The sequence below is a fragment of the Schistocerca cancellata genome, chromosome 3, assembly GCF_023864275.1.
Source record: "Schistocerca cancellata isolate TAMUIC-IGC-003103 chromosome 3, iqSchCanc2.1, whole genome shotgun sequence".
NCBI lineage: Eukaryota > Metazoa > Arthropoda > Insecta > Orthoptera > Acrididae > Schistocerca > Schistocerca cancellata.
The window spans coordinates 242898118-242924790 of NC_064628.1; the positions used below are offsets into that span (position 1 = coordinate 242898118).

General features: G+C 42.0%; 1 protein-coding gene across 1 annotated transcript in view; it reads left to right on the top strand.

The window, feature by feature from the left end:
- The window catches only part of LOC126176244 (ATP-dependent translocase ABCB1-like), a 158897-nt gene that overhangs the window by 13883 nt on the left and 118341 nt on the right, over nt 1-26673 (top strand). The window contains exons 3-9 of the mRNA XM_049923389.1: nt 2873-3175; nt 7975-8075; nt 10928-11224; nt 14713-14908; nt 16922-17146; nt 18799-18924; nt 23775-23978. Coding sequence (XP_049779346.1) covers nt 2873-3175; nt 7975-8075; nt 10928-11224; nt 14713-14908; nt 16922-17146; nt 18799-18924; nt 23775-23978 — 1452 coding nt within the window. The remainder of the gene's footprint in view (nt 1-2872; nt 3176-7974; nt 8076-10927; nt 11225-14712; nt 14909-16921; nt 17147-18798; nt 18925-23774; nt 23979-26673) is intronic.

Here is a 26673-nt window from a genome sequence, read left to right on the forward strand (position 1 = left end):
TCACCCAATGTATCTGTTGCAAACCTTCCCTAAAAATTGCAACTGTTAAATCATTAATCGAACACACTATTTTGGAGAACTGTTTGCATTACTATGTCATATACTGTAACTAACTGCTCATCTTGATCTGAAAGACTATTTTTAACAAGAAAAGTTTTATTTGTTTAAGTTTATATTGCTCTATAAAACCATTAACTGTTAGTGTGCTGCATTTCTGAACTACCTGAGTAGGAAAATTTATAACTGATGACGTTTGGAAAGAACCATGTAATACTCCAAATTAATTCTTCTATCAGACTCTTTCGGAAAATATACACTGAAATCCCTACAAACAGTAATTTTCTCTCCTCTGTCTGACAGATTGCACAACAAAGATCCAAGTTTTTCAGAAAGAGTTGAAAATTTCCCAATGGAGACCTGTACATAACTACAGTTATAAAAGTACCATTATTTAGTTTAAGCTCAGGGACACGCTTCTATAAGTTGCTTCACACAAAATTTTGTTGTTTTTCAATTTTTCACGATATGATAAATTTTGACATATATGGAAACTCTTACTCTGTCCATACTGTGTCTACATACATGTTGTGAAAGCTTATATCCACACGGATTTACCTTTTCCATATCTGTGACTGTTATCTTCACCCAGGTGCAGTACATCTACTCCACTCTTAGTTTCTAAATCTTGCAATTAAAAAAGAAGCTCATCTACTTTGTGTTTCAATCACCTGATTTGCTGACATACCACTTACAATTGTCCCACTTGTATCTGTGTAGTCACCAGCAAATAAATTTTTTGTATTTATACAGTGATCTCCAACAGTATAAACGTGTACATGAATGTATAAACGCCTGAGGATGGGCAAAAACTCGAAACCGGTCGTGTGACAAATAAATAAACTTTTTTGTGACTGGTAGCAGGTTCTTTTCTACACCCTATAAAGGAACAGTCACGGAGTTCGACAGCATCCACTATGGTTAAAATTCATTTTAGTAGTCATTTTTATATGTTGTAAAGAAGACAGTATCAAGCTGTTCATTGTAAAATGCAAGCTGTGTGTAGAAGAAGCAATGACCATGCAATTTGATAACATTGAAATTCAACCCACCTCTCCTAATGAAATTCGGAAAATAATTAATCCACTCAAAAGTAAAAGCTCTCATGGAATGGGTGGCATCTCCACCAGAGTACTAAAAGCTTGTTCCAAACGGAGAAGTAGGATTATCAGCCACATATGGAGTAGCTCACTGGATAGGCTGTATAGGCTATTGTTAAACAACTGGGATTTTTGGTGTCTCTCAAAGACTTTTGTCCGTGTGAATCATGAAATTCTTCAAGTTAAGTTTACGGATTAAGGTATGCCTGAGACATTTCGTAATTGGTGTAATTCATATTTAATAGGAATAATGCAGAAGGCTGAAATTAACGGTACAGATAGTGTGCAAAAATCAACAGATTCCTCTAATTAGGGAGGTATGAAGAACAGTGTACCACATGATACAGACTTGTGTCCCTTACTTTTCTTAATACATATTAATGATTTGCCACTCTATATTCATGAAGAAACATAGCTCGTTTGTTTTTTTTTACCGATGAAACAAGTATGGTAACTTAGCTGAGGAAATTGTAAATAATGTCTTTCAGAAAATTATTGAGTGGTTCGCTGCAAATGGACTCTCACTAAACTTTGAGAAAACACCATAAATACAGTTCCGTACAGTACATGGCATAACAGCATTGATAGATACAGAGTTTGAACAATAATCTGTTACTAAGGCAGAACAATCAAAATTCTGAGTGTGTGTATTGACGAGAAATTGAGTTGGAAGAAAAACATTGGTGATCTGCTGAATCATTTCACGACAAAAATATCAGTAAATTAACCTAGTATGCTTACTTTCATTCACTTGTTTCATGTGCCTTGATATTTTGGAGTAGTTCGTCATCAAGGGAAGAAGTTTTCATTGCACAAAAGCGTGTAAGCAAAAGTTCCAATATCACTTTACAGATATTTATTTAAGGAACTAGGGATATTCACCTTCATAATACATACATTCACTTATGAAATTTATTATTAATAACCCAACCCAATTAAAAAAATAGTAGCAAAGTGCATAACTACAGCACAAGAAAAAAGAATGATCTTCTCTATTCTGCGTTAAGTCTGACTTTGGCACAGAAATGGGTGAATTATGCTACCACAAATGTCGTTTGTCATTTACGGAACAGCATTAAATGTCTGACAGAGAGCCAACAGGCATTTAAAAACAAACTAAAACAATTTCTGACTGACAACCCTTTCTACTCCATAGATGAATTTTTAAATATGAAGTAGTAATGGTAAAAAAATAAAATAAAAGTAGAAAATGAAAACAAAAATAAAATAAAAAATTTGAATTATATCATGTAAGTAAACCTTACGGTAACTGACTCGTTTCACATCGTTTCGAAATGTCGTATTCACTATCTGTGCAACAAGTAGTAACGTCATATAATGTAAATGTTCTCTAGATCACAGGATGGGACAAGCATTTCTCTGCCCACCACCCGTTTCAGATGCCTGATGAAATATTTTCCTGTAAATTACAGTTCTGCAACTATACTTGATTATAAATTTATTTAACTGTACTTTATTATTTTTATTCTATTTATTTAAATTTTATCTTAGTGTCTAGTTTTGGGGTCGCAGCCCCATTTTGAAACGCTCGTTCTCGTCGTCAACTAAATTGTCGAGCTGGAACCTCGAATTGTCACGGGTCACAGTAAGTGTGCGACCCTGAAGGTGTCATTTTAATTAAAATATGAGTCGTCGTGATCCCTGTCACACAAGTAAGATTCAGCTACAGTGAATGGAAATGACTTGTTTCGCAGTACCGTTTCTCGACAATCGGGGAGCGGCTTGCTCTCGCGCTAGGCCAGATGGCTGGCCTGGGCGAGGCTGCCACAGAGCCGATCAACAACCTGCTGTTCGGGGGCTTCATTAAGACTATGGTGGACTTCGGCTCAGCCGTGGCCAATGCAACTGCCTCTGGGACAACAGTCTCCGACGACGACGCGACAATTTTTCTGGATGGTGCCAAGAAATACGCCATGTACTGGTGCATCATGGGCGCCGTCAACTGTCTCCTTACCTACATCTCCACCTTTACTTTCAACTGTGTCGCACACAGACAGGTAAGTGACTCAGAAAATTTAGAAATATCCGTCACACTGCAGAGAGAAATCACTGTAATTAAATTTCTTTTGCTACGTAGATACCTTTTACGGAGACATTGGACATCTCAGGGTCTTTAAATTTAACTGCAACAAAAATAATTTAATTTATATATAGAAGCATTTACATGCTTATAAACTAGTATGACAAGGATGTGACAGGTAGTCCACAGTGGGACTATAGGCGGAGCTATCCCAGCATCTGCCTGTATCAGTTTTGGGAAACAACAGAAAGCGGATGGCTGCATGAACGTTCAAGTCTCCACTCCCCCGAACACAAGGTTATTATGCTTAAAACGGGTCAGTGGAAGCGCATCACTGACGCCTCCAACAGAGACGTTTGCTAAAAGTGCCTGCCTGGCCATCAAAGTGTTCGACGGACCGTCTGCAGTGTCTGCAAGTGTCTCAACGTTAAGGTTTATTCTGCAATAGATGTGACTATAGTGAACTTCTAAGACTGTTACGGTGTCCGCCTGTGAGACCAACCGTCGGCCGGTAAGCAGATTTAAAGAACAAATCAGCACTTGTCGACAGCGTCTGAGAACTGTGACGAGATGACTTCTCCGTTGATGCTGTCTTGGCACCGCTTCCACATACAATATGAAATTCAACAAATCGTTTTGGGCATTGGGCTGCGTCATTTTGAAACTAATACCGCTATTAAAACAGACGGTTGTCACATGGCTGCCTATGTCACCCAACTCGAACATGTCATTAGACAGTCAAAATGCCTATGGACTGGTGACTGTGAGGATGGCTATTGCCAATGTCACCCAATCAGACGATTAGCAGGCAACAGTGAATCGACAGTGTGTACACAGAGGCACGGTTTTCCTGACACACTGCAGTTCTCTTATGGCCGTTCGTGAACCCAGGACTTGAGGAGCTGCTGGTTGACGATCACATGCAGCTCATAGTTGTAATGCCCTCGACTGCAAGCTTCAATACCTTTAAACCGGTAATAAAAAAATTGCTACACAAACCCTCATGTATTGGATACCACGCGAGGGAGCAATAATACATGCAGTGACAGTGAACAGAATAACTCATAGATTTCTTTACACGATAAACTATCAACTTAACGACCACCTATACCTTGTTTGTTAACTATCCAATAGTGTAAATAATTGTACCCCACCTGCAACTATTACTTTTATTTGTTGTATTGCTTAACAGTTTCAGTCTTCGGCCATTTTCAAGTATGTCGACATTTGTAGATGCTGCATTGTTCCAAAATCAGCGACGGTAAATGACTCATGAGAATGGCCTGAAGCCGCAATTGTTCTATACAACAATAAATAAAATAAAACTGAAAATTGCAGGCGGAACGTAATCATTTAACCAAACTATGTTTGCTTTACATTTTTCAAGTGCGAAGGCGATCTAGAGCAATGTGGAATTTAGAAGTAAAAACTTCAACAACCAAGACCGCACATTATAATTTTATAAATACGTCATCTTATTAATTAACTGTTTGAGAAAAGCTGCTTTGGGTTCAAATGGTTCAAATGGCTCTGAGCACTATGGGACTCAACTGCTGAGGTCATTAGTCCCCTAGAACTTAGAACTACTTAAACCTAACTAACCTAAGGACTTCACAAACATCCATGCCCGAGGCAGGATTCGAACCTGCGACCGTAGCGGTCTTGCGGCTCCAGACTGCAGCGCCTTTAACCGCACGGCCACTTCGGCCGGCAGCTGCTTTGGGGTAGTATTTTATTTCACCTACCTAGTTTCGGGCGTTGCTAATCATCAGTGGTATCTGTATTACAGAAAAGACACATATTTTCTGTAATAAGTTACTTACAGTGTATATTGCAGTGTTTTATCAATATGAGATTTTTAAATTCATTGTAATTCGATTTGCTTTATACGTCATGTTCTCTAGACCGTCCCGATGACAATATTTCTTAATGTTTGTGTAATAATCCTATTACATGATTTGCACTGTATATACATACATGCAATCAGAATAAGAGATTTTTTACGAAATATATCTTATCGTTCTGACCAATTACTGTACATATTATGGAAATGTACTGAGAGGTATCTGCGTAAGATCCGATGACGAAAACTTGCGTTTACCGTAACCCCCCATCAAAAAGTTGTAATTAGCGATCTTGGCTGTTGAAGTGTTTACTTTTGTATTTCACATTTTAAAAAACTGTAGCAATTATAGGGCAAACTTAAATCAAAGCAGTCTATCGAATATTCCTCGAACGGTCAGTTTGCACGCCATTTTTACTACACAAATGATGTTTTGACGACCGTTGAGTGGCACAACGCTATGGTAGGATAGAATGTTGACAACAAACTGGAGAAACTAGATCTGTAAAACCATTTCTTCTGCAAGCAGTGCATCACCAGGAATGTAGCTGACTGCCCGTTGTGCGATTATAGGCGTTAGAAACAAGTTCTCACTGCTGAGCATGCGCCAAAGTCTCTTTCCTCCAAGATAGATACGTTATTTGAATTACTCACTGATTTAATAACGTGAAGATAATCGAAAACATGTTTTGTTGATGATATCATAAAGTCAGAAAGAGATTGAAATTTCTCGGCGTAAAGGAGGAAGTTCCAGGAGTTAATCCAGCTTCCTTTGACAACACTGGTGGAAGATCTTAACTCTTTAAGATAAACTTTACAATTTTGGTGGAAATATATCCGTACTCCAAGATACGTAACAACCGTCCCGAGTCATTTGAGATATTAATAACGTAATTAAGTACAGCAGTCGAGAAAATAGTTCCATATCACACAGTCTTTGATGAGCGTATCTGAAAAACGAAGTGAAAGTCAATACCTTCCCATGATCAATGCGTTCTGTTGTTTACATACACTGACAGAACAAAAAGTTGCAAAACCAAGAAGGAGTTGTGCGACATATACGAAATTTTTTAGGCGTGTTTCTACATCAAAAACATTAGAGTGCAACTTAGGCTTATTTTAAATATACGCTGTCAGCGTTCGTGACCGTTGGTTACCCTTGGGATTTGACGTAGTGAGTTGATGTTAGTCAAGACTGCTTTTAACGCGACAAAGACGCCGTTGTCAACACGTCAGTGGGTTCGAAAGAAGTCGTGCAAAAGGGTTACGAGTAGCTGCGATATTACAGGAAGACTTGGCAGGAATGTAGTCTGTACGTGACTGCTAGCAGCGGTAGCGATGAGAATGTATGGCTGCAAGAAGACCGGGCTCCGGACGGCCACGTGGCACTGTTGAGAGGGAAGACCCTCGCGCTCGGCGTATGGCTTTGGCTCATCGTACTGCATCTGCAGTGATAATCTGAACAACAGTTGGGACCACAGTGACACAACGACCTGTTAAAAATCGGTTACTTCACGAACAGGTCCGAGCTAGACACTCCGTATCGTGCATTCCACCTACCCCAAACCACCGCTATTTTCGACTTCAGTAATGTCAAGCGAGAACTCATTGGAGGGCAGGGTGGAGATGGGTTGTGTTTTCTGGTGAAAGCTGGTTCTGCATCGGTGCCACTGATGGCCCTATGTTGATTAGAAGCAGGCCATTTAAGGACCTGCAGTCAACCTGCCTGAGATCTAGACACACTGTATGCACATCTGGAGTTACTGTCTGGGAAGCGATTTCGAATGACAACAGGAGAACACTCATGGTTATTCCACGCACCCTGATTGCAAATTTGTACGTCAGTCTGGAGTTATGACCTCTTGTGCTGCCATTCATGAATAGTGTTCCATAGGCTGTGTTGCAACAGGATAACACTTGTCCACATACCGCCGTTGTAACCCAGCATGATCTACAGATCTGTCTCCAGTGGAGCACATATGGGACATTACCGGATGGTAACTCCAGCGTCATCCACAATCAGCTTTAATCCTCCCTGTATTGGCCGACCAAGTGCAACAGGCATGGAACTCCAAACCACCAACTAACATCCGACACCTATACTACACAATTCATTCAGTTTTGCACGATTGCATTCAACATTCAGGTGATTACAGTGGTTATGACTGTACCAGCATTTCACATTTGCAGTGGATTATCTCGCACTTACATTAGCCTGTTATCTTGCACTGTAAATCACTTAAATACGTTACCTAGACAAATGAATTAAAGAAATTTCATCGCTCTACATTAATTATTTTTTGGTGATGTGATTTTTTGTTTCGTCAGTGTATTATGAATTAATAAGGGATTCGTATGACTCAAACGTACTCAGTGGAATGTAGTAACCCTTTCTTACACTTGTTACAAACAATTTTAGTTTTTACTGTTCCCATTTCAAGTTGCTGTTTTCAAGGATTATCTGATATATAATAGTGAGAATAATAAGCTTTATAGTTGGGTATCATAATAATATTAGTTTACATTTTCTTAGCTACCCTGAAATTACTAACACGAGAGCTTTTGTTGTTTTTCGAAAATTAGGTAGAATTGTAGCATAAATTCGCTACCTGATATTAGCCGGCCGCGGTGGTCTAGCGGTTCAGGCGCTCAGTCCGGAACCGCGCGACTACTACGGTCGCAGGTTCGAATCCTGCCTCGGGCATGGATGTGTGTGATGTCCTTAGGTTAGTTAGGTTTAAGTAGTTCTAAGTTCTAGGGGGACTGATGACCACAGATGTTAAGTCCCGTAGTGCTCAGAGCCATTCGCTACCTGATATGACCGAGGCTTACTGCTGTTTCCTAGAACAGTTTGGCGAAATATTTCACAAGGAATTTAAACATGTCTTTAAATTGTGATGTCTATAAGAATGAATTATTTTGTCTGTCTACAGATCCACAGAATCCGCGACCTGTACTTGAGGTCTGCGCTACGGCAGGACATGGCGTGGTACGATGAGCATCAGGCGGGAGACTTCGCCAGCCGAATGTCAGGGTGAGCACAATGTCATTGCTTCTGACCCCAACATTCCACAAACTTCCTACACACCACGGTCTATAACCATCGTGAATTTACTGAATCAAATAAATACTCCACGAGTTTGCAGATACAGGTCGATCGTGTGGCGTAAGTGTCTAATTTATTTAAGTAAAGTATCGACATATGCAGGGTCAAATTCGTTCAAACACTTTCTACATATCCCATGCTGTTCAGGCTGTGCCTCACACAAGCGCTTATAAGTATAAGGAGTTGGCCGATACGCCACTGAATAAAATTGAAGAGAAGTGCAATATCTCGATGCTGTTGTTATCCATGTGGTGATGTCAACCAGTTTAAAAGACTTTTGCATCTGTAATCTCTGCAGATCTTCAGCAGTGAACCTATCCATGCTGTTGTGTATCACTCTCAACTCTATAATTTAAGTGCAGCTACTCGCGCAGGTCCAGCGTGGGCTGCAATCATCGCGTTTCAGCGTAGATATGCTAATGCGTTTATGAAAAAATTTAGAAATTTAGATGTGCGCCAGGTAGTGTTAGTCGTCGTGCAGTGTTGTGAGTATTGTCCGACCTATGATACACAATACGGAAAGTTTTGTGGTCTATTTTAGATTGGTACCCGTACAAGATCCAAGAGGTGCAGCATCTGAAACCCCAAGATCCGCAGCAACGTTCTGAATTTGCTCTTGAATTTCTGGCAGAGATCGAAGTTGATGACATGTGGCTGGGCGACGTTCTGTGGAGTGACGAGATACAGGGTGCAATGAACTCACAAAACTACCGAAATTGGGGTAGTGTTAAACCGCGTGTTGTGCAGGAAGAGCCACTGCACTCGCCGTATGTGACTGTGTAGTTTGGATCCACAAGCACCTTTATTCTCGGTCCGTTCTTCTTTCAGGAAAATACACCCAGAAGAACTGTCAGGTGTACTGAGACGTCCACACGTTATCGAGACCTCCTTGTACAGAACGTGCTCTCTGCTTTGGAAATCGCTGCTGCGTGGAAATCAGCATTTTCATACAAGATGGTGAAACATCTCATGTCGCTCGCCCAGTGAAAGATCTGCTTAATGCAACCTTCGACGAACGTGTTATCTCCAGACGTTTTTCAGAGCAAGATCACCTGATCTGAATCCATGTCTCTTTCTCTGGGGATATCTGAAAGATCGCGTTTCCCAGTGACACGTTCAGTCTCTACCTGATCTGAAGGCCAGTTCAAAGGAAAACATTGTTCGTACTCCATTGCAACTACTGTGAGCAACTTCTGACAACATCGTTTTACGGATGAAGCATCTTGCCGCCGTCACTAGTGCTCATATTGAACAAATTGTGTAAGCAGCGGTTAATAACAAAATCAACATTGTGCCTTTCTCATTCGTTTGACCTTTTCTCCCCACGTCCCATTCCTAATTCATTACATTTGGAAACATTTCTACAGTGTTTTCTTGCATTCATAGCATCTCCAGATTTGCACCTGGTGGCCAAAATTACAATTAATTTTTTCCAACTTTAATCGATTCCGCAATAATGTACTGGAACATCTACAAAGTTTCGCTGCCAGTGATTGGAATAAGTTTGTTTACAAACAAAACTCACAATGCATACTGTCGACATTTGCATTGTTGTGCAGATATTTTCGTTGCAATACAGATACAAAGATGAAAGGGTGTAATGAAGCAAACGAAACGTAATTTCTCTGTGCCAAGTCAACTGAGACCGTGGCTTTCTTATATCAAAATACTCCGAAAGGGTCCCTGAAGAAACACCGAAATTTTGTGGGTGGCGTTGGGGTTCACCGAGTACCGTAATGACAATTCGGCTCGCTTCCCAACCATGTGATTCGCTCGAACATGATGAGTATATAAGTGAAATATATGCCACTTTCGGCTTGTAACAAGATACAGTCAGCTCCCTAGAAGTATAACATATAGTGGTAGGAACAGTTTTGATAGGTTACAGATGCTGGCGATGACTACAGGGACCTGTCGCAGCAGGATGATGGGATCATGGTGTGGATGGTGATGTTCACCCCCAAGTGGCTACGTTATCACTGTGGTGATGGTCAGTCCTATTAGGGTTCAAGACATGTTTTCATTAAATTTAACTACGTTATATATAATAAATTTCGTTTACTTCACGTCTATGGTCACAAATTTTTTGACATCAGACTACCGGTTTCGGTCTATAATGACAGTCATCAGATCCATATTATAAAAACACGTCCCAATAATTTTATAAAACAGGTCTGATGATGGTCATTATAGACCGAAACCGGTAGTCTGATGACAAAAAAATTTGTGACCATAGACATGAAGTAAAGGAAATTTATTGTTTATTCAGGTCACTGTTCGTGACCATGTCGCAGCTTGTGAAGCACGTTATACATGTTGGCGATGTCGAATGTGGAAGGTGGATTAGGGAAGGGACAGAGATGTCCACAAGCAAGATGGCTGGGTATATCAGATGCGTGGTACTGCCCTGGTATATATAGAGCTCGAGACATCTTTCAGTTAAACGTACGTCATACGTGTAGGAAGTCCACAGGAAGCCGTCGAAACTGGAAAATGAGGACAAGATGGTGATGTTCAGCAGCAATGTGACGGGTCGTTAGCTACATGATGATGGCCCTGCTGCTTCGAGTCGCTGTTAGATAAAATATACACTATACAGTACATTTTGGCGATGTGAACACTAACCTGTCGAAGCTGAAAGAGGGAATCTGGAAGGTGTTCTGATGTTCACCAGCAAGATGGTGTGCCTAAATCGACTGTTTGGTGTTGGTTTCAATATGCATGGAACTCGAGACATCTTTCAATTAAACACACATTATAGCTGTTGTCCATGTCCACAGGAACCTGTCAAAGTTGGAAGACGGGATCGGGGAGAAGGTAGTGGTCTTTGCCACCAACATGGTGGGCTGCGTCGGCTGCGTGGTGATGGCCCTGGTGCGTGGCTGGGAGCTGGCCCTCGTCTGCCTGCTATCCCTGCCTGTGTGCGTGGGCTCGCTCATAGCCACCGACGTATACTCGTCTCGCCTCGCGGACCAGGAGGCGGATGAAGAAGGCAAGGCGGGCGCCATAGCTGAGGAGGTGTTCGCCGCCATCCGCACCGTAGTCGCTTTCGAAGGACAGGACAAGGAAGTCGAGAGGTAAATAGTATGGAAAGTACTACGCAGTTCTATGATGGAGAGCTTCCAATCAGTCAAAGGATCGATAATGAAGAAGAAGAAGGGAACGAAGAAATCCTTTAAATGGTACGGAGTCAGTGGTCTTCAAATTTTACTTCTTTGAAAACGATATTACTTCTACAAATATTTTCAATGCCTTAATTTATCTATCATTTTTACGCGCCTACGAAATGGTAGCACGTTCCCTTTAAAAGAGGTACTTAAACCACGCAGTCGTAAAACACTGTAGCGCTTCTTACGTCACAACATTGCCTGGCCCTCTGTCAGCCAGTTCCAATCCTGCCGGCTGGGATCGTCGCCAGCCATATTCATGACGTCACAGAGTGAATCCTCAATAATTTCTGCTGCCACTCGCCTTGGACTGTGCCCAATTTGATCTCCATGTCGAATCCATAGATGTAGATATTTGTTAACTAGGTTAATGCCAGTTGTACAAAATGCCAAACTCACTGTGCCCATGAGCTGAAGCTAGTATCTCGTGGCACGGAACTGTTATATCGAAAAACAAATTATTTCATAATTTTCGAGTCGTTGAAATGAATGAACACTGTCACAAAAGCGTACAGGGAACTGGTATACGTCTGAAAGTTGTTATTGTGGTATTCTCGGGGAGGCTGATGATCACTATGTTCAAGCTATTCAACAGAACTGAAAATATTTCTACGATGGCCAACAACTTTTGTAAGTTGCTGTTGGTGATTATGTCACTTGTGCTGCATTCGTAAATTCCAAAATGTCTTTCGTTTATTGTCAGCATTACCCACTTTTTCCACATGAGTTCGTCTCCCAGTGAGCTGATGACTGGATACGTTCACGGTACCTAGTGTAGGCATTTACTTTGGGCAGTGTGCAAAACTGGCCTTGAGAGGCCGTTTCCGTCATTATGCATGACTGTTTCCACAGCTGAATATTCCATCTCTTATAAATATGGCCTTGTATGCATAAAGTACATACGTAGGAAAAGGATGATTTGCTGCACGTCAGTGCAGCAACTAATATTCAACCTTCTCGCACCATCTGAAGTCTTCTCGCTGCAAAGAATACGCGTTTTTGTGGATGATTGGGATGACGACTGTTCAGGTCTTCGTCTAACTATTCATATTTAGGTGTTTGTTGTCCCCATCTAAATCACGTCATCCAAATGTCGCGGCGGCTCCTTTGAAAAGAGAACTGCCGTTTTCCTTCCCCATCCTTTAGTAAACCGAGCTTTTGCTCCGTCTCTAATGTCATCACCCTCGACTGGAAGTTAAAAGCCAATCTTCCTTCTTTTCCTATTTGTCGAAACTATGTACTAATACTGGAATCGAATAGTGGTACGAACTCAATCAATGTAACTTTGGACATCTACTATAAACTGACTCCCTAATTTCTGTATCACAGCATGACTGGAGTCTCTAGCATAATGAATAAGCACGTTTTAAGAATACCAGTCTCCGTCATCCTCGGGTTACCTTTCCTTGAAGCTTTCCTTATAGGACATTTATTTATAAGGAACTAGTTCCGTTACATTAGGTGGCCCGTCCATTCCTGCTGTCTGCGCTCTATTGTTTTCCTAAATTACCACTCTTCACCAAATCTTTGCTAAACTCCATGGTTGGTGGTTTTACTGTCCACTACATCTTTAACAGGAGCCCACCGCTGCAGGAGATTTCATTTTTCCCTATAGCCCATGTTTCGCATTCTTAAAATAGGCTCGAAATCCAGTTGTTAACCATCTTTGTTTATGTTGTGTGAACAAAGCACTTTTCATTCTGGAAACATCCCCCAGGCTGTGGCTAAGCCATGTCTCCACAATATCCTTTCTTTCAGGAGTGCTAGTTCTGCATGGTTCGCACGAGAGCTTCTGTTAAGTTTGGAAGGTAGGAGACGAGGTACTGGCAGAAGTAATGCTGTGAGGACGGGGCATGAGTCGTAGCTCAGTTGGTAGAGCACTTGCCCGCGAAAGGCAAAGGTCCCGAGTTGGAGTCTCGGGCCGGCACCCAGTTTTAATCTGCCAGGAGGTTTCACTTTTCTTTAATTCGTGACCACTGCTGTTTCCTCTCCAATTATTTGTTATATGCCTTCTTTGTTTCTTCCGTTACAATTATCTGACTTAAGAAATATTTGTATAAAGTTGTTTGTTCTATTTTATTTCCTCTAACATTAACTTTTATTTCTTCTGAATACTTGCAGTTCACGAGTATTCCTGTCTTTCATGGGTTAATTTGCATTTTGTACTTAACCCTTAGCACTAAACACATACCTGTTAAGATTGTTTAGAGATTTATTTCATGTGAAGCAATCACAGCTATGTCATCCGCGAACCTAAGCACCTATATACCTTTTTTTCATTTATTGTGGTACCTGTGAAATATTCTTTGCTCTCATGTGCTCCACACTGAATGTACGTGTTGAATAGGGATAGGGACAGACTGCATCCTTGTCTAACACTTTTTAGAATTCTAGTTTCTTCTTGTGCATTTATTGCCTTTATTACCGCAGCTTGTTCTTTGCAAGGTTCTTTAAGGCAAACTGATCTACAGCTGAATTAGCTTCAATTTAGTTCGTAATGCGTCTGTATATCATTTTTGTTAATATTTTCGAAATGTGAGTTGGAGGGCTCAGAGTCCTGTGATCATCACAAGCAGCCGCTGTGTTCTTCTCTGGAACCATCATCATGTCACTCTTCTTAAGGTCTTTATGGGTATTACCAGTTTTATACAAATCACTGGCTTGTTTTAGAGTCTAATATCTGAAGCATTTCACATGGGATGTTAACAATGCCATTACTTCTATTTTCTTTCAGGTCATTTACAGATTTATCGAAATTTTTTTTCAGTTTGAGGCACCACTTCAATGTGTTCTAGTTTTTCCTAACAAATACTCTTAATAAGACCCGTGGACGTATATACCCTTTTTACAATTCTCCATAAAATTGTTTAAAAAGTTCAAATATGTATTCTCCGAGTTAAACTTCACAAAGTTGGAAAACTTTAGTAGACCAGTGCGATGTACATATTCCTTCTGAAAGACAGCAATTTGTTTGTTTATTTATCATAACTGTGATTTGTGATTATACGTAATGTGGAGCCTAACTGAATTTTATGATTTTCCTATCGACCTACGTAATATTCTCCCTGTCCTTCTTTGCTTCTCATTTTAGACAGTAAGTTACCTAGGATAGGAAGTGAGTATTTACTCATAAAATCTCCGTGATAAGAGTACGGTGGAGGAACTGTGTGTACCAAGAAGATAACAAGAAAGAAGCTTATGTCTCAGAAACGAAAATAAAAGAGCTGTACCTTGATACGTTTGCAGTAATATTTGAAAAAATAGAGCGTTATATTCTTGTTTCTGTGTGTTCAAAAACATTAAATATATCCACAACGGAATTTGTTAACATCGCGCCTTGTGTCATTTGTTACAGTCCGAAAATTTTGAACTGAGGCAAACCAAATATGTTGTTACAGGTACAGCGAAAAATTGCAACGTGCCGTTAATATCAGCAAGAGAAAGCACTTCGTAAATGGAATAAACGACGCAATCACGTGGATCTCAATGTTCGGCGGGTACGCTCTGGCGTTCTGGTATGGCGTGGAGCTCATCATCAGAGACAAAGACTATCCTGAGAGTCAAAGAACTTACGACGCTGGTACTATGATTGCTGTAAGTATGAGGCACAGCGTGCAACATAGTAAAAAAAATTAACAAATGTGTATCCACACAAGAGAATGGGTACGATTAACATGGAAGTCAATCATGTTTCGGCCATCTATCAAAACTGCATATAAGTTTCCATTCTGTGTGAAGAATGAGAGGCGCGAGAGCCAAAACTGTGACAACGCCAGTAAATATTCACTACATTGATAATGATAAAAGCAAATGGGACAAGCAGGCTATTGAAGGTATTACGTCAACTGAAATTTCCTGTACCTGATACCAGTATGAAATGATATTCTTTTTTGTATTCGTATCCGTTAACTTCTTCTTTCTCTTCTTTCTTCCAGAGTTAGGCATTTGTCTGTTATGTACTCTTATTCTGTGCCTTGTTGTCTGTAGTTAGTTGCTATTTGTTCTTTCCGCTTCTTTCTTAGTACAGTCGTTGATCTTTCCCTCTTGATATTCATTATTGTTTTAGGTCTGCTATGTTCATTCGTTCTTGTGACATACTTTATACAATTTAATCTGTTCATTTATGCTTTTTAGTTTAATTCTTGTGTGATTGTTGTACTCGATATCATATGAGAAGCCTATTACATAATTTAAATGTCAGCCTGATACGATAAACGTTATTAATTTCGCGTTTATGAGAATGATGCCAAAAATACTTGAGTAAAAATCACGAATATATAACTAAAGCTGTCTGGTGAGTTCCAGGAATGCACTAAATGTTCAGTGACGTTCACAATTTAGTAAGTTATTTATCAAATAGTATAAACAGCACTCTCATATTTCTCGAGGACGACGCTCTTATGCTCGTGGAAGTACTGTCGGTGTACGGTGATAATGAGTTAAGAAACAACTGAAACAGGACTGTGACCTGGCATAGTGAAAGTCTGCTGTGGAAAATATTGACTATAAAAAAGAGAAAAAATTGATAGTATTTGATTACAAGCTCACCAAGTCGCATTCGGGAGGACGACGGTTCAAATCCCCGCCCAGTCATCCAGATTTTGGTTTCCCGTGATTTTCATAAATCATTCAGGCAAATGCTGGGATGGTTCCCCCTTGCTGAGGACACGACCGATTTCCTTCCCCTCCTTTCGTAATTCGATGATGTGCTCCGTCTCTAATGACACAGCTGTTGACAGAACGTCAGTGTCTAATCTTGCTTCCTTCCTTCCTGCTGCTTCCCAGGAAACATAACATATGAAGGAGGAAGCAGACCACCACAGGCAAATAAGGCAAGCCTTGCTAAAGGAAGTCTGCTTGTATTAAACACTAGCAAAATTTTGAGCTAACAATTTCTGAGGATGTGCATCCGTAGCATAAAATTCGTGGATTGCTGGAAAAAATGAAGAAAATAGAAGTGAAGCGTTTAACATGTGGTGTTATAAACAGAAGCAGAGAATTAAGTAACGCGATAGGATTTTAAAAAATCACGAAATTCGGCAGGATCGGCAAGTAAGTTCAGTATGCGGACAAGTCTGGCTAGAGGAAGCGCCATAATGATACGACGAATGTTGAAACACTTCCATGATGCTAAAGGACAAGAACTGTAGAGGAAAACAGAAATTGGTGTTTATCCAACAAATAATCGAGTATGTTACGTATAAGTTCTACTCTGAGACAGAGAGATTGGCATAGGAAAGGAAGTTGTGGTGGGTAGCTTAAAACTTGTCTGAAGTCTGCTTACGATAAAGCAGCTTTGAGAGTAGACACGTAAGGAATTCACAAAACTGCCGTAGTAGCTTAATAGGTCGGTACAGCGCATACTAAATCGTAACAGAGAGGCTAATGTCGATTAAACGGAATATTTGGAAGCAAGGAGATGTTGTTATTGCGAAATTCTATTGGATACATTTAGAAAACCAGCGCTGGAGGGGTTAGTTATCAAGCATGCTATCTTTCACTTCAGTTCTTATACTACATTGATCGAATTAAGTATTGGTGTGGGATTTGAGGAGCTGGGAAAAGGACGTATTAGGATATCGGGCTGGTTTTTATTGTTCCTTGCAGATTTTCTATTCGGTGATGGACACGTCGTGGGTGTTCTCTATGGCGACTGGTCACTTCGAAGCTTTCTCCACCGCTAGAGGCGCCGCCGCCAAGATATTTGCCGTCATAGACCGCGAGTCGCCCATCAACAGCTTGTCTGACGAAGGAGAAAGGCCACACTACGCCCGGGGGGACATCGCCTTCAACAACGTCCACTTTGAATATCCGTCACGTCGAGGTGTCAAGGTAACGCAAATAATAATCCCTCTGGGCGATTTCTCTCTTTACTTACGTTGACAGCGTCGTATAGCTTCACTGTCAACTCCCCTGGTAAATGTAGTGTCTGAAAAAATACTGAACTCATTTTCCGAGGAACGCACTCTAATCTTCATCGTCAGTTCCGCATCAGGAACCCCTTCCTTGGCCGCATCGGGTTGTGGGACTGTCCTTTACCCTCTTTCTGATACTTCCTTGTCTGATACGTAAGGCAGTGAATATCATAACTTCCTTTTGTATACGTCCAGTTTTAAACAGACTTTCTGTTGTAAGCAATGAATAGTAGAAGCTCTGCATCTGCGCTTCTGCCATATACGCAATAAAACACCTGCCGGAAAACCTTAAGAGTCACTAATAAACGCTATGCTTAATTTCAAGTTATTATTATTGAGAGAAGCAAATCACAGTGAAAAGAAAAACAGAGCGCTCTTTCAAAGACATCATAGTCGCCTTTCCATTACTATCACACTTTTGGCCATTTAGCCATTTTCAGCTGCAGTAAATTGTCTGACATGTACATATACGGTGTACCAGCGGGAATGGTCAACATTCAGGGATATGACAAGAACGACCATTCTAAGCAAAATGGTCTAGTAAACATGGGCTCTAAAATTTCATGCCTTAAGAGCTACAAGCACTTTTCATCTTCCATACTGTGCAAAAATCTATTCTGCTGCAAGTTCTTTGCTTCCCATTTTTTGAGAATTACCAGTGTGGACCAAAACAAGAAAAATGTTCAGTAAATCTGTACTCCAAAATGCATACCTTAAGGGCACTCGTTCATCTTCGCTACCGTGAAACACATGTGTTGTGCTGAACAAGTGCCCATAACTCTTAAAGTGTGCATTTTAGAGTCCATGTTTACTAAATACTTGTTTCTTATTTCGGTCCGTGCTACTTCCTCGAAAAATATGGAAAGCAAAGAGCTTGCAGCAGAAGACATTTGTTTCACAGTATCGAAGTAGTACTAATAAATGATAAAAAATGTCGTGTGACTAGGGCCTCCCGTCGGGTAGACCATTCGCCGGCTGCAAGTCTTTCGATTTGACGCCACTTCGGCGACTTGCGCGTCGATGGGGATGAAATGATGATTAGGACAACACAACACCCAGTCCCTGAGCGGAAAAAATCTGCGACCTAGCGGGCAATCGAACCCGGGCCCTCAGGATTGACATTCTGTCGCGCTGACCTCTCAGCTACCGGGGGCGGACGAAGAAGTACTGATAGCTCGTAAGTTATGTACTTTGCAGCTCTTGTTCAATAGACTTCTTTGCTTCGAAGTCCGTTCCTATTATATCTATGGAATACTGAACGTACCTTCAGGGTCACCTTTACAAGCGTCGGATATACTGACACAAATTTAAACTAAGCTTTACAACATTTCAAAATGTAGTAGGGTGTTTTTCGAACAAATAATTTCAACAGGCTAAGGTACCGATGACATTTTTCAATAAGTTTTATATCCGTAACAACTCCAGAGAAGAAAAATCAAGAATTAACTAGTGAAACTCCCTTTCTGTAAATTCTGCAGTGGTTTATACTGGAAAAAATAACACAGAAGTCAATTATTTATCGTTTACAATGCTGCTCAGCATTCTGTTGAAGTATGTTCCTACTTGTAGGTCCTTCAAGGCCTCAACCTGAAGATCAAAGCTGGCCAGACGGTGGCGCTTGTCGGAAGTTCCGGCTGTGGGAAGTCCACGTGCATCCAACTCATCCAAAGATTCTACGACCCTCATCTCGGTTCGGTAGGTATTTCATAGGACAGGTAGTTAGTCTCTACTTTAGTCAGTGACTTTCCTTAAATGGCTGATAGTAATGTGAATTACCAGAATACGTTTCATACTAAGACGCTGCGGATACAAGATGCCTATAGTGTCACCTGATTATGGGGTTCATTTCTCTGGGTGCACTTGGCCACAAATTTACCTCTTGTGAAGAGATTTTAAAGTGAGTGCAAGAAAGATTAGAAAAAACTAAGGGCAACGTCATGGGAAGGACCCGGCTAACAGTATGAGTGTTGACATATCTGAGGAGTCTGTTAAGAAGAGGAGCGTACTGAACACGGCGGCACGTCGTGAATTAACCAAGTTTGAGTCTGGTATGATAACCGATGGCAGTTTACACAAAAATACCGGTTTCTGTGTAAACAGTGTCCAGGGTGGGTGTTCAGTATCTCTGAGACATTGTTTCCGCATGCATAAACAGCCACTCGGGACCATCACAGATGTCTGACGAACAGATTTCACTTCGTCTCAGCAGAGCTGTAGAGGCGTCAGGGAGCCGTTCCTACTACAATTGTACAGACAAATCTACTATATCATCTTCATCAGCCTGCGATCGACGAGTGTTTCAGCGCCTTCCAGTGACTTTTGGCCACTCAGCGCAGATCTGCTCCACCACCTGATACTTTCATCCATTATTCTTTATTTTTATTGAACCTTGTATGTGTGACATTGCCACCCGTTTTTATTAACAACGTGATATAATACACTGCTGGAAAAAAAATTAGTATGCCCTTTTCGAGGATTGCAATTCATCCAAGATTTATTGTTGTAACAGTGCATATAGAGTACATGGTTATATTTACAGATCATTAGCACAAGCGGTTCTGAGTTACTATGTATATACCCATGTTAAAACACCCATATTTGCACGTGATATAGCCTCCACGGACTTCAATGTAGGCGCACGCTGGCATCCAGGCGATCGTACAGATGGCGAATATTGTCCTGGTATACGTTATGCGACGTCTGCCCGATCTGTTTATGTAGTTCTGTAAGAGTTTTAGTTGACAAGCTGCACGAGTCACTTCTCGTCCCGTCATATTCCACACGTACCCGATTGTAGACAAGCCTGGAGATCGTCCTGGTCAGGGAAGTTGCAGAGCACGTTGAGTTTCACAGGCAGTGTATGGACGAGCATTATCCTGTTAGAACAACACAAAGCCTTTTTTTGCGAAAACGGCAAAAGAAAGGGTCTAACAACATACTGGAGATACCGAGCACTGGTTAGCGTCCCCTACAGAAAAACCAAAGGTAAAATAGAGTTCTAGATTTTCGCACCCGTGACCATAAGGCCTGGGAAGGGGTCAGTGCGTCTTGGGCTAATGCACTCTACGAGACAGCGCTCACCAGGCCTACGCCGTACGCGCAAACGACTATCACTGGGGTCTAGGCAGAACCTACTTTCATCGCTGAAGACTTCGGCGCGCTATCTTCCAAGTGATCCTCTGACGGCACCAGTCGAGCCATTCACGTCGATGCTAAGGCGTGAGTGGAAGACGAGCTAGAGGTGTGCGTTCCTGTAGTCCCACTGCTAGCAACCGGCTCGCAACAGCTCGTGTTGACACTTCCGGGCTCACAAGCCCACTTACCTGCGCTGTGGAAGCTGTACGATTTACCACTGCTGCCCTTACAAAACGACGATCCTGGTGAGCGGCTGTGCAACGTCGTCATCCAGAACCTCGTCTACGCGACCATGATACCAGCATCATTTACACATTGCACGACAGATGCAGCTCGTCCAACTTGTGTGGCTGTTCTCCGAACTCCCCCTTCCTCCCCCCCCCCCCCCCACCACCACCACACTGGCAACGACACTATTTGGGATGTTTCCGACTCGCTCAGTTGGCTGTAGGTAGCACGAGTGCGTCTTCGCGGCATGCTTGCTTCGCACGTTTGCAACACAGTAAGCCTTCTGGTTGTGAGGACTCCCTATTAAAAGATTGACATAGATGGTGCTCCGATAGCTGTGTCAATACACTGCCTGCTGGCGGACGAAGTTGAAGGCCTTATTGGCATATCCGCTATTCCCTAGGTGGTATATGCCGTCAACGGACCAAAATCGACGTCGTCTGTCCAGGAGTAATACTTTTTTTCTGACAGTGTATCTCAACATTCCGGTGCAACATGTAACAAGAGCGTGGGAAAGCGCTTAAGACCCACTCACAGCGTAGCCGATTTAACAGACCAACGACCGTTAAATCAGCCATTGGGTTTTGATCCGCGTCTGAAACGCTGCAGTGCCACACAAGGTAGTGTGTGTGTGAAATCGTATCGGACTTAACTGCTAAGGTCATCAGTCCCTAAGCTTACACACTACTTAATCTAAATTATCCTAAGGACAAACACAGACACCTATGCCCGAGGGAGGACTCTACCCTCAGCCGGGATCAGCCGCACAGTCCATGACTGAAGCGCCTTCGACCGCTCGGCTAATCCTGGCACACAAGGTAGTGCGCGGCGGCGTTGAGCTGCACGAGCAGCTGACAGTGTGCAGCGCAGTCAGTCTTTCGTGGCAGCACATCTGAATAAAATCTTGTCGGTTTTCCAGCGGCGTCAATTCGAATAAATTTCTCGAGCTTTCGATGGCCATCTCTGCCATCATCGTCAGGAGTGAAACTACTGACTACCTGCCCTGTCACAGTTTTCCCCTTATATAGACACGAATGCGGCAACTGGCACTAACGAGAGAGGGTCTAAACGACACGTGCGCGGAAGCTGACTGGGCAGCTCACTGCAGCTCCGACTAACTGCCGAACCGAGTGGCGTGAGGTGGCGGGAGGGGCTGGGGCCCCGCTATAAGCGCCAAGAATTCGTCTTGCTTCTTTTCGACATACATAGCCCGCCCGCAGGAAGCAATGACGAATGCTTGACACTTGTAGCGGGGCGGGAGTGGCAGTTTCAGATGTGGCACGGACTCCTCCGTTCACCTGACGTCACTAGTCCCGCGGCCGAGGCTTACGAGAAAGACAGGCCGCGGCGCGTACGTCACGGCGGTAGACCTGAACTAGCCCGCTCGCTCAGCATAGTAGACAAAATGCCTTCCCAAACCTGTTAACTCGCAGCTGAGTGTGTACAAACTAACGAGTTTTGGATCTTGTACTGCAATCTGCTATTATGTGGTCTAACTGATTAACAATACTACAACAAAATTCAATTTAAGGTCAATACTCGTAACTGCTGTAATGGCTTGTTAACAGCCTTTAGTCTCTTCTGCTTAAGAGTTCTCATTTCATACAAGAAGTGCTGCCTTCTGCATCTGATAACAATTTTGGCTTGATTTTAATTTCATTGTACCTCACTACAGCCGTAACCAAATTTTAGTAGGCCTGTGGACTTCCGATCATTGTAGGATTAATAACAGTAAGACTCCATAATAGCGGATTCCAGCAGAGGATGCAATTCTCGTTCGTATGTACACACGTAGTTACGAGTTAATAGGTGCCGAAACGCAGTTGAGGCAGCGAGCGATCTCAGGAGTACCTTCGTGACTTATGCGCCGCGGCCTGTCTTTGTCGTAGGCTATATGAGGGGAAAACCATGACAGCCCATTTTGATACCTCTGACTAATAAGTAAAGTATTTAGGACTAATTCAAAACATAGAACTAGCATGGAACACACATCTCCTTACCATCCTACACAAAGCCCAATGCCGACTAAAACTACTAAAATTACTAACAGGCCGTACATGGGGTCCACATTCTTCTACCATTATCCTCACCTATAGGCCTAAATCACTCATCCCCCCTCCCCCATCCTATCCTACGCTAAAGTTGTCTTCATCTCCGCCTCCCCTAAATTCTATGTCTCTTGAAAGACATGCGCTCCGCCTCGCTTTCCTCATCCGCCTACCTTCCCCAACTCTCATTCTGTACCAAATCATCCATTTTCCACATCTACTTCTCTTCTTAGAGCGTCTTCGAATCCGATACATAAATCGCAAAACAGAGTCCCAGAACCCAATTTGCCACCCACTAATCACCAATTCAGGTACCATGCTGCATCACTATGTCCATATTCAACTCGCCATGCATCTCCAGCCCTTATCCATCCTCTCCCGCCGGAATTTTAACCAACTGCTACTCCCCAACGATGAATTCCGTCCCGGGATAAACCCCTCTTTCCAACCATAATCACAAAGCTCCACCTCACACCTTCACCCTTCATCCACCTTGCTGACTAGTCGCTACCTGCGGTTCGACATGGCTTCATAGTCATACTCATCATAGCACCTTAATCATGATAATTTTTTGTGTGTGTCACCTCGCGTCACCATTATACCACGGAATCATTTTCGTTCAAGAGAGACTGTATTTTAACCGTAATATAAAATCACCAAACGAGTTTTAAAAACCGTCGATATTTTCATCGTTTTACAAATTCTCGTTTATTCCCACTTGCTTTTATGAAAAAAATCGTCACTATCGTTCACCTACGTATTTTTTTACAAACTGATCTCCTATTGTAACCTTTGATATGTTTTAACCAGTTTTAAACACAGTTTTTGTAGCCGTTGGCTGAAGAGCGGTTTTTTATCTGTTGCCATCCCGCCTCCCATTGTGGGGAACTGAAATCACAATAAAGAAAAGAGGGAAAAAAACCATCCCAGCATTCGCTGGTTTTGCGCCTGACGACAAGATTTTATTCACTGTCACAGTCCTTTCACGTCAGTATTAATCTATTCCTGTGCTTGGTTTCTAAATCTCGATTGGACGAAACCTGAAACTCTAACTTTCTTACCAATCCGAAGAAAAATCTGAGACAATATGCACAATTATGTATACATTACTAACAGTGTCCTCTTCGCTGTCAGGTGGAACTGGACGGCCGCGACTTGAGGACGCTGAACGTGGGCTGGCTGCGCTCGCAGATCGGCGTGGTGGGCCAGGAGCCGGTGCTCTTCCAGACGACCATCGCGGAGAACATCCGCTACGGGCGAGAGGACTGCACCATGGAGGACATTTTGCAGGCTGCCAAGATAGCTAATGCTCACGGATTCATCTCTAAGCTACCGCAGGTAAGGCTCGGTACTCCGTTTTCTCCACTCACGCTCCAAGAAAGCGACGTCCGATTTGCTCTGAAACTTATTAACAAGGAGAGGCCACGACGTTCGGCTCACCGATTTACTTCAAGTTTTTGCTCTTTTAGCAGACAATTACGACAACATAATGTGCAAGTAGTAAGGCGTGCTACTTAGGCGATGTCGAAAAAATCGCAAGGGATGTTTTATGCGTCAGTGAAGTACCCGTGCGTTGCGACACTGAGCACGAACTCTCGATTATCATGTGGTTGACGCTGAAGCTCCGTAATCGGTGAATCGCAGGATCGAGTCTCGCTCACGTTTTTTTATTCACAGTTTTTGCAACACTAGTTATGTTATTTTACACACATTATATTTGAAAGGTAATATGAAGATAATACAAGTTTATTTGCTTGATCTTTTATTGAATTTTCTATGTTATTTGGTTGTTTGCCAACATTGTCAGAACAAATGTTATAATTATAGTTTCGACAAGTAAACAACCAAACGTGTAAAGGTTTTCTGAAAACGTATGCTTCTCGTGATTTCCGAAAAACGTTCTACCTGTAGTCGGGCAAGCTACTGAGAACTGCTTTGCATATGGACGTTTCGATCTGCAGACAAAGGCTTGGTAGTCCCAAGTCAAAATCGGTAAATAAATGTGTAAATACCTTTATTCAATAATGTAATGAGTTACAATGTTTCCGAACTTCCAGCATGCTGGAATAGCTGTGGTTCAGCAATTTCTGTTGATTAGTACAACGAAAAACCAGTCCAAAGCTGCAAATTTTTTGTTATTCGCTCGATGACTAGTTTGCAGCCGAGACCCATTTTCATGTCACCATAACATAGTCATAATTGGTACTTCCGAAGATGTGAAAACCATGTCAAAAATGTGCAACGAAAAGCTACAGCGCACACAGATAAAGTGAATTCTCATTTGCGCACAGCGGGATACAAATATCTGTACAGTCAGACTAATTTAGGTTTATACTGGTCCTCCTTCGATTCTTAAGGCAAATGCCAGGTTGAGTCCTTTGAAAAAGTACAACCGATTTCTTATTCAAGCTACATCTGCAATGACTTCGTCAACGACAGACATTAAAACTTGGCCAGCACGTTTTCCAGATCTATCCTACATTGAAAACAAATGGTCAAGGGTTTCAGAGAAACTAGCCAATCACCAAACACCAGCCACTGTCACTGATAAACTCTGGCATATGTTTGAAGCCGTATGTGTCATCTGGGATAATTTCTATTCGTTGCCTAGACAGTTTAGGGCCACTTTACTGCTACAGAAAGCAACTTTGAGTACTACATTTCACGTTCTCTATACCACAAAATCAACCATCAGTTTAATGATGTATTGTTCCTACTATGCTAAAATTTCGTTATTTGCTGTCTTTCTTGGTGTTGGGCATTTTATGGCTAGCGGAGTATATAAGAGTGTTCAAATATCTGTGACGCTTTCAGTTTTGTAGGGCTTAAATTAAAAACGTCCTTAGGCGTTCCACTTCCAGGATATTATGCAGAAACTGAATGCTGTTAATTCGCATTGCATAATCTGTTCAATTTTCTGTGAATTGGACTACTCTCATAGCACGAAATTTGTGGCTTAAATCATGCAGTCATTCAAAAGAAATTTTACGTGACAGCCAATGAACATTACACAGAAAACACCCCAGTAGTAACTGCTCAGTATCTTGTGCGTTGTAAGGCAGTCAGAGTCTGTTTGCAACATGCTTTCAAGAAAGATGTAAAAAAGTGGACGATGAACCTAAAAATTTTGAACCTGAATTGAAAAGCTTTTCATTTTATAAAGATAAGTGATCCTTTAGATTTTCAAACCGTGAACAACACATACGACTCATTTCGTGACCAAGTAACTGTTGCTCAAGTGCTATATATAAATCTGAGGAACGAAATAATAAATTCCCGGACAACAAATTAGCCACCCATAGAGAAACCATTACAAGCATCATTTACGAGGCGTATTCGGAAAGTAAGGTCCGCAGAATGGGAACCACTGTGAAAATCAGATGGACCTTTGCACATACGTGTTGGGCAGTGTCTTTAGTATGCCTGTCGATCGTATGAAGTCGCTGTTTTCAGTTCAGAGAGGAAATCGATCACATAGAAATGCCTAAAACAACAGTGTCTCCCTCCAAGTATTTGGATCTGGTGAGAGATTTCACATGAAGTTATGCAGCCCACATAACATAAGTGTCATGCGTTTCTTTCTTCAAGACAATTTTCAGCCGCATTCTGCAGGGCAATGAAGACGCCCCTGTAGCGTTTCCAATGAGAAGTATTTGACCACCCACAACACAGTCCTTAATTGGCTCCCTCCGTTATTCATCTCTGCTCACATGAACCGCTAGCTACGAAGGCAATATTTTGGCACAAACAACGAAAAGCAGACCAGCGTAGAGAGTTTGCGGAAAGCACAGGCGACTGTTTTCTGTTATAAGGGTACTGGAAAGTTTGTACAACGTCACGACAAATGTCTAAGTCGGAGCGGCGACTAGTTAGAGAGGCGACTGGAAGGTGTTCCTAACTGTTGTGAATAAAATATTTTTGATTTTCACTGTGGTTTTCACTTCGCGATAGATCGGACCTTACGTCCCGAACAGCCCTGGTAATACCTTGCATTTTCGCCGTTGAAATTGATAACAGACTGGATTCGGTTAGG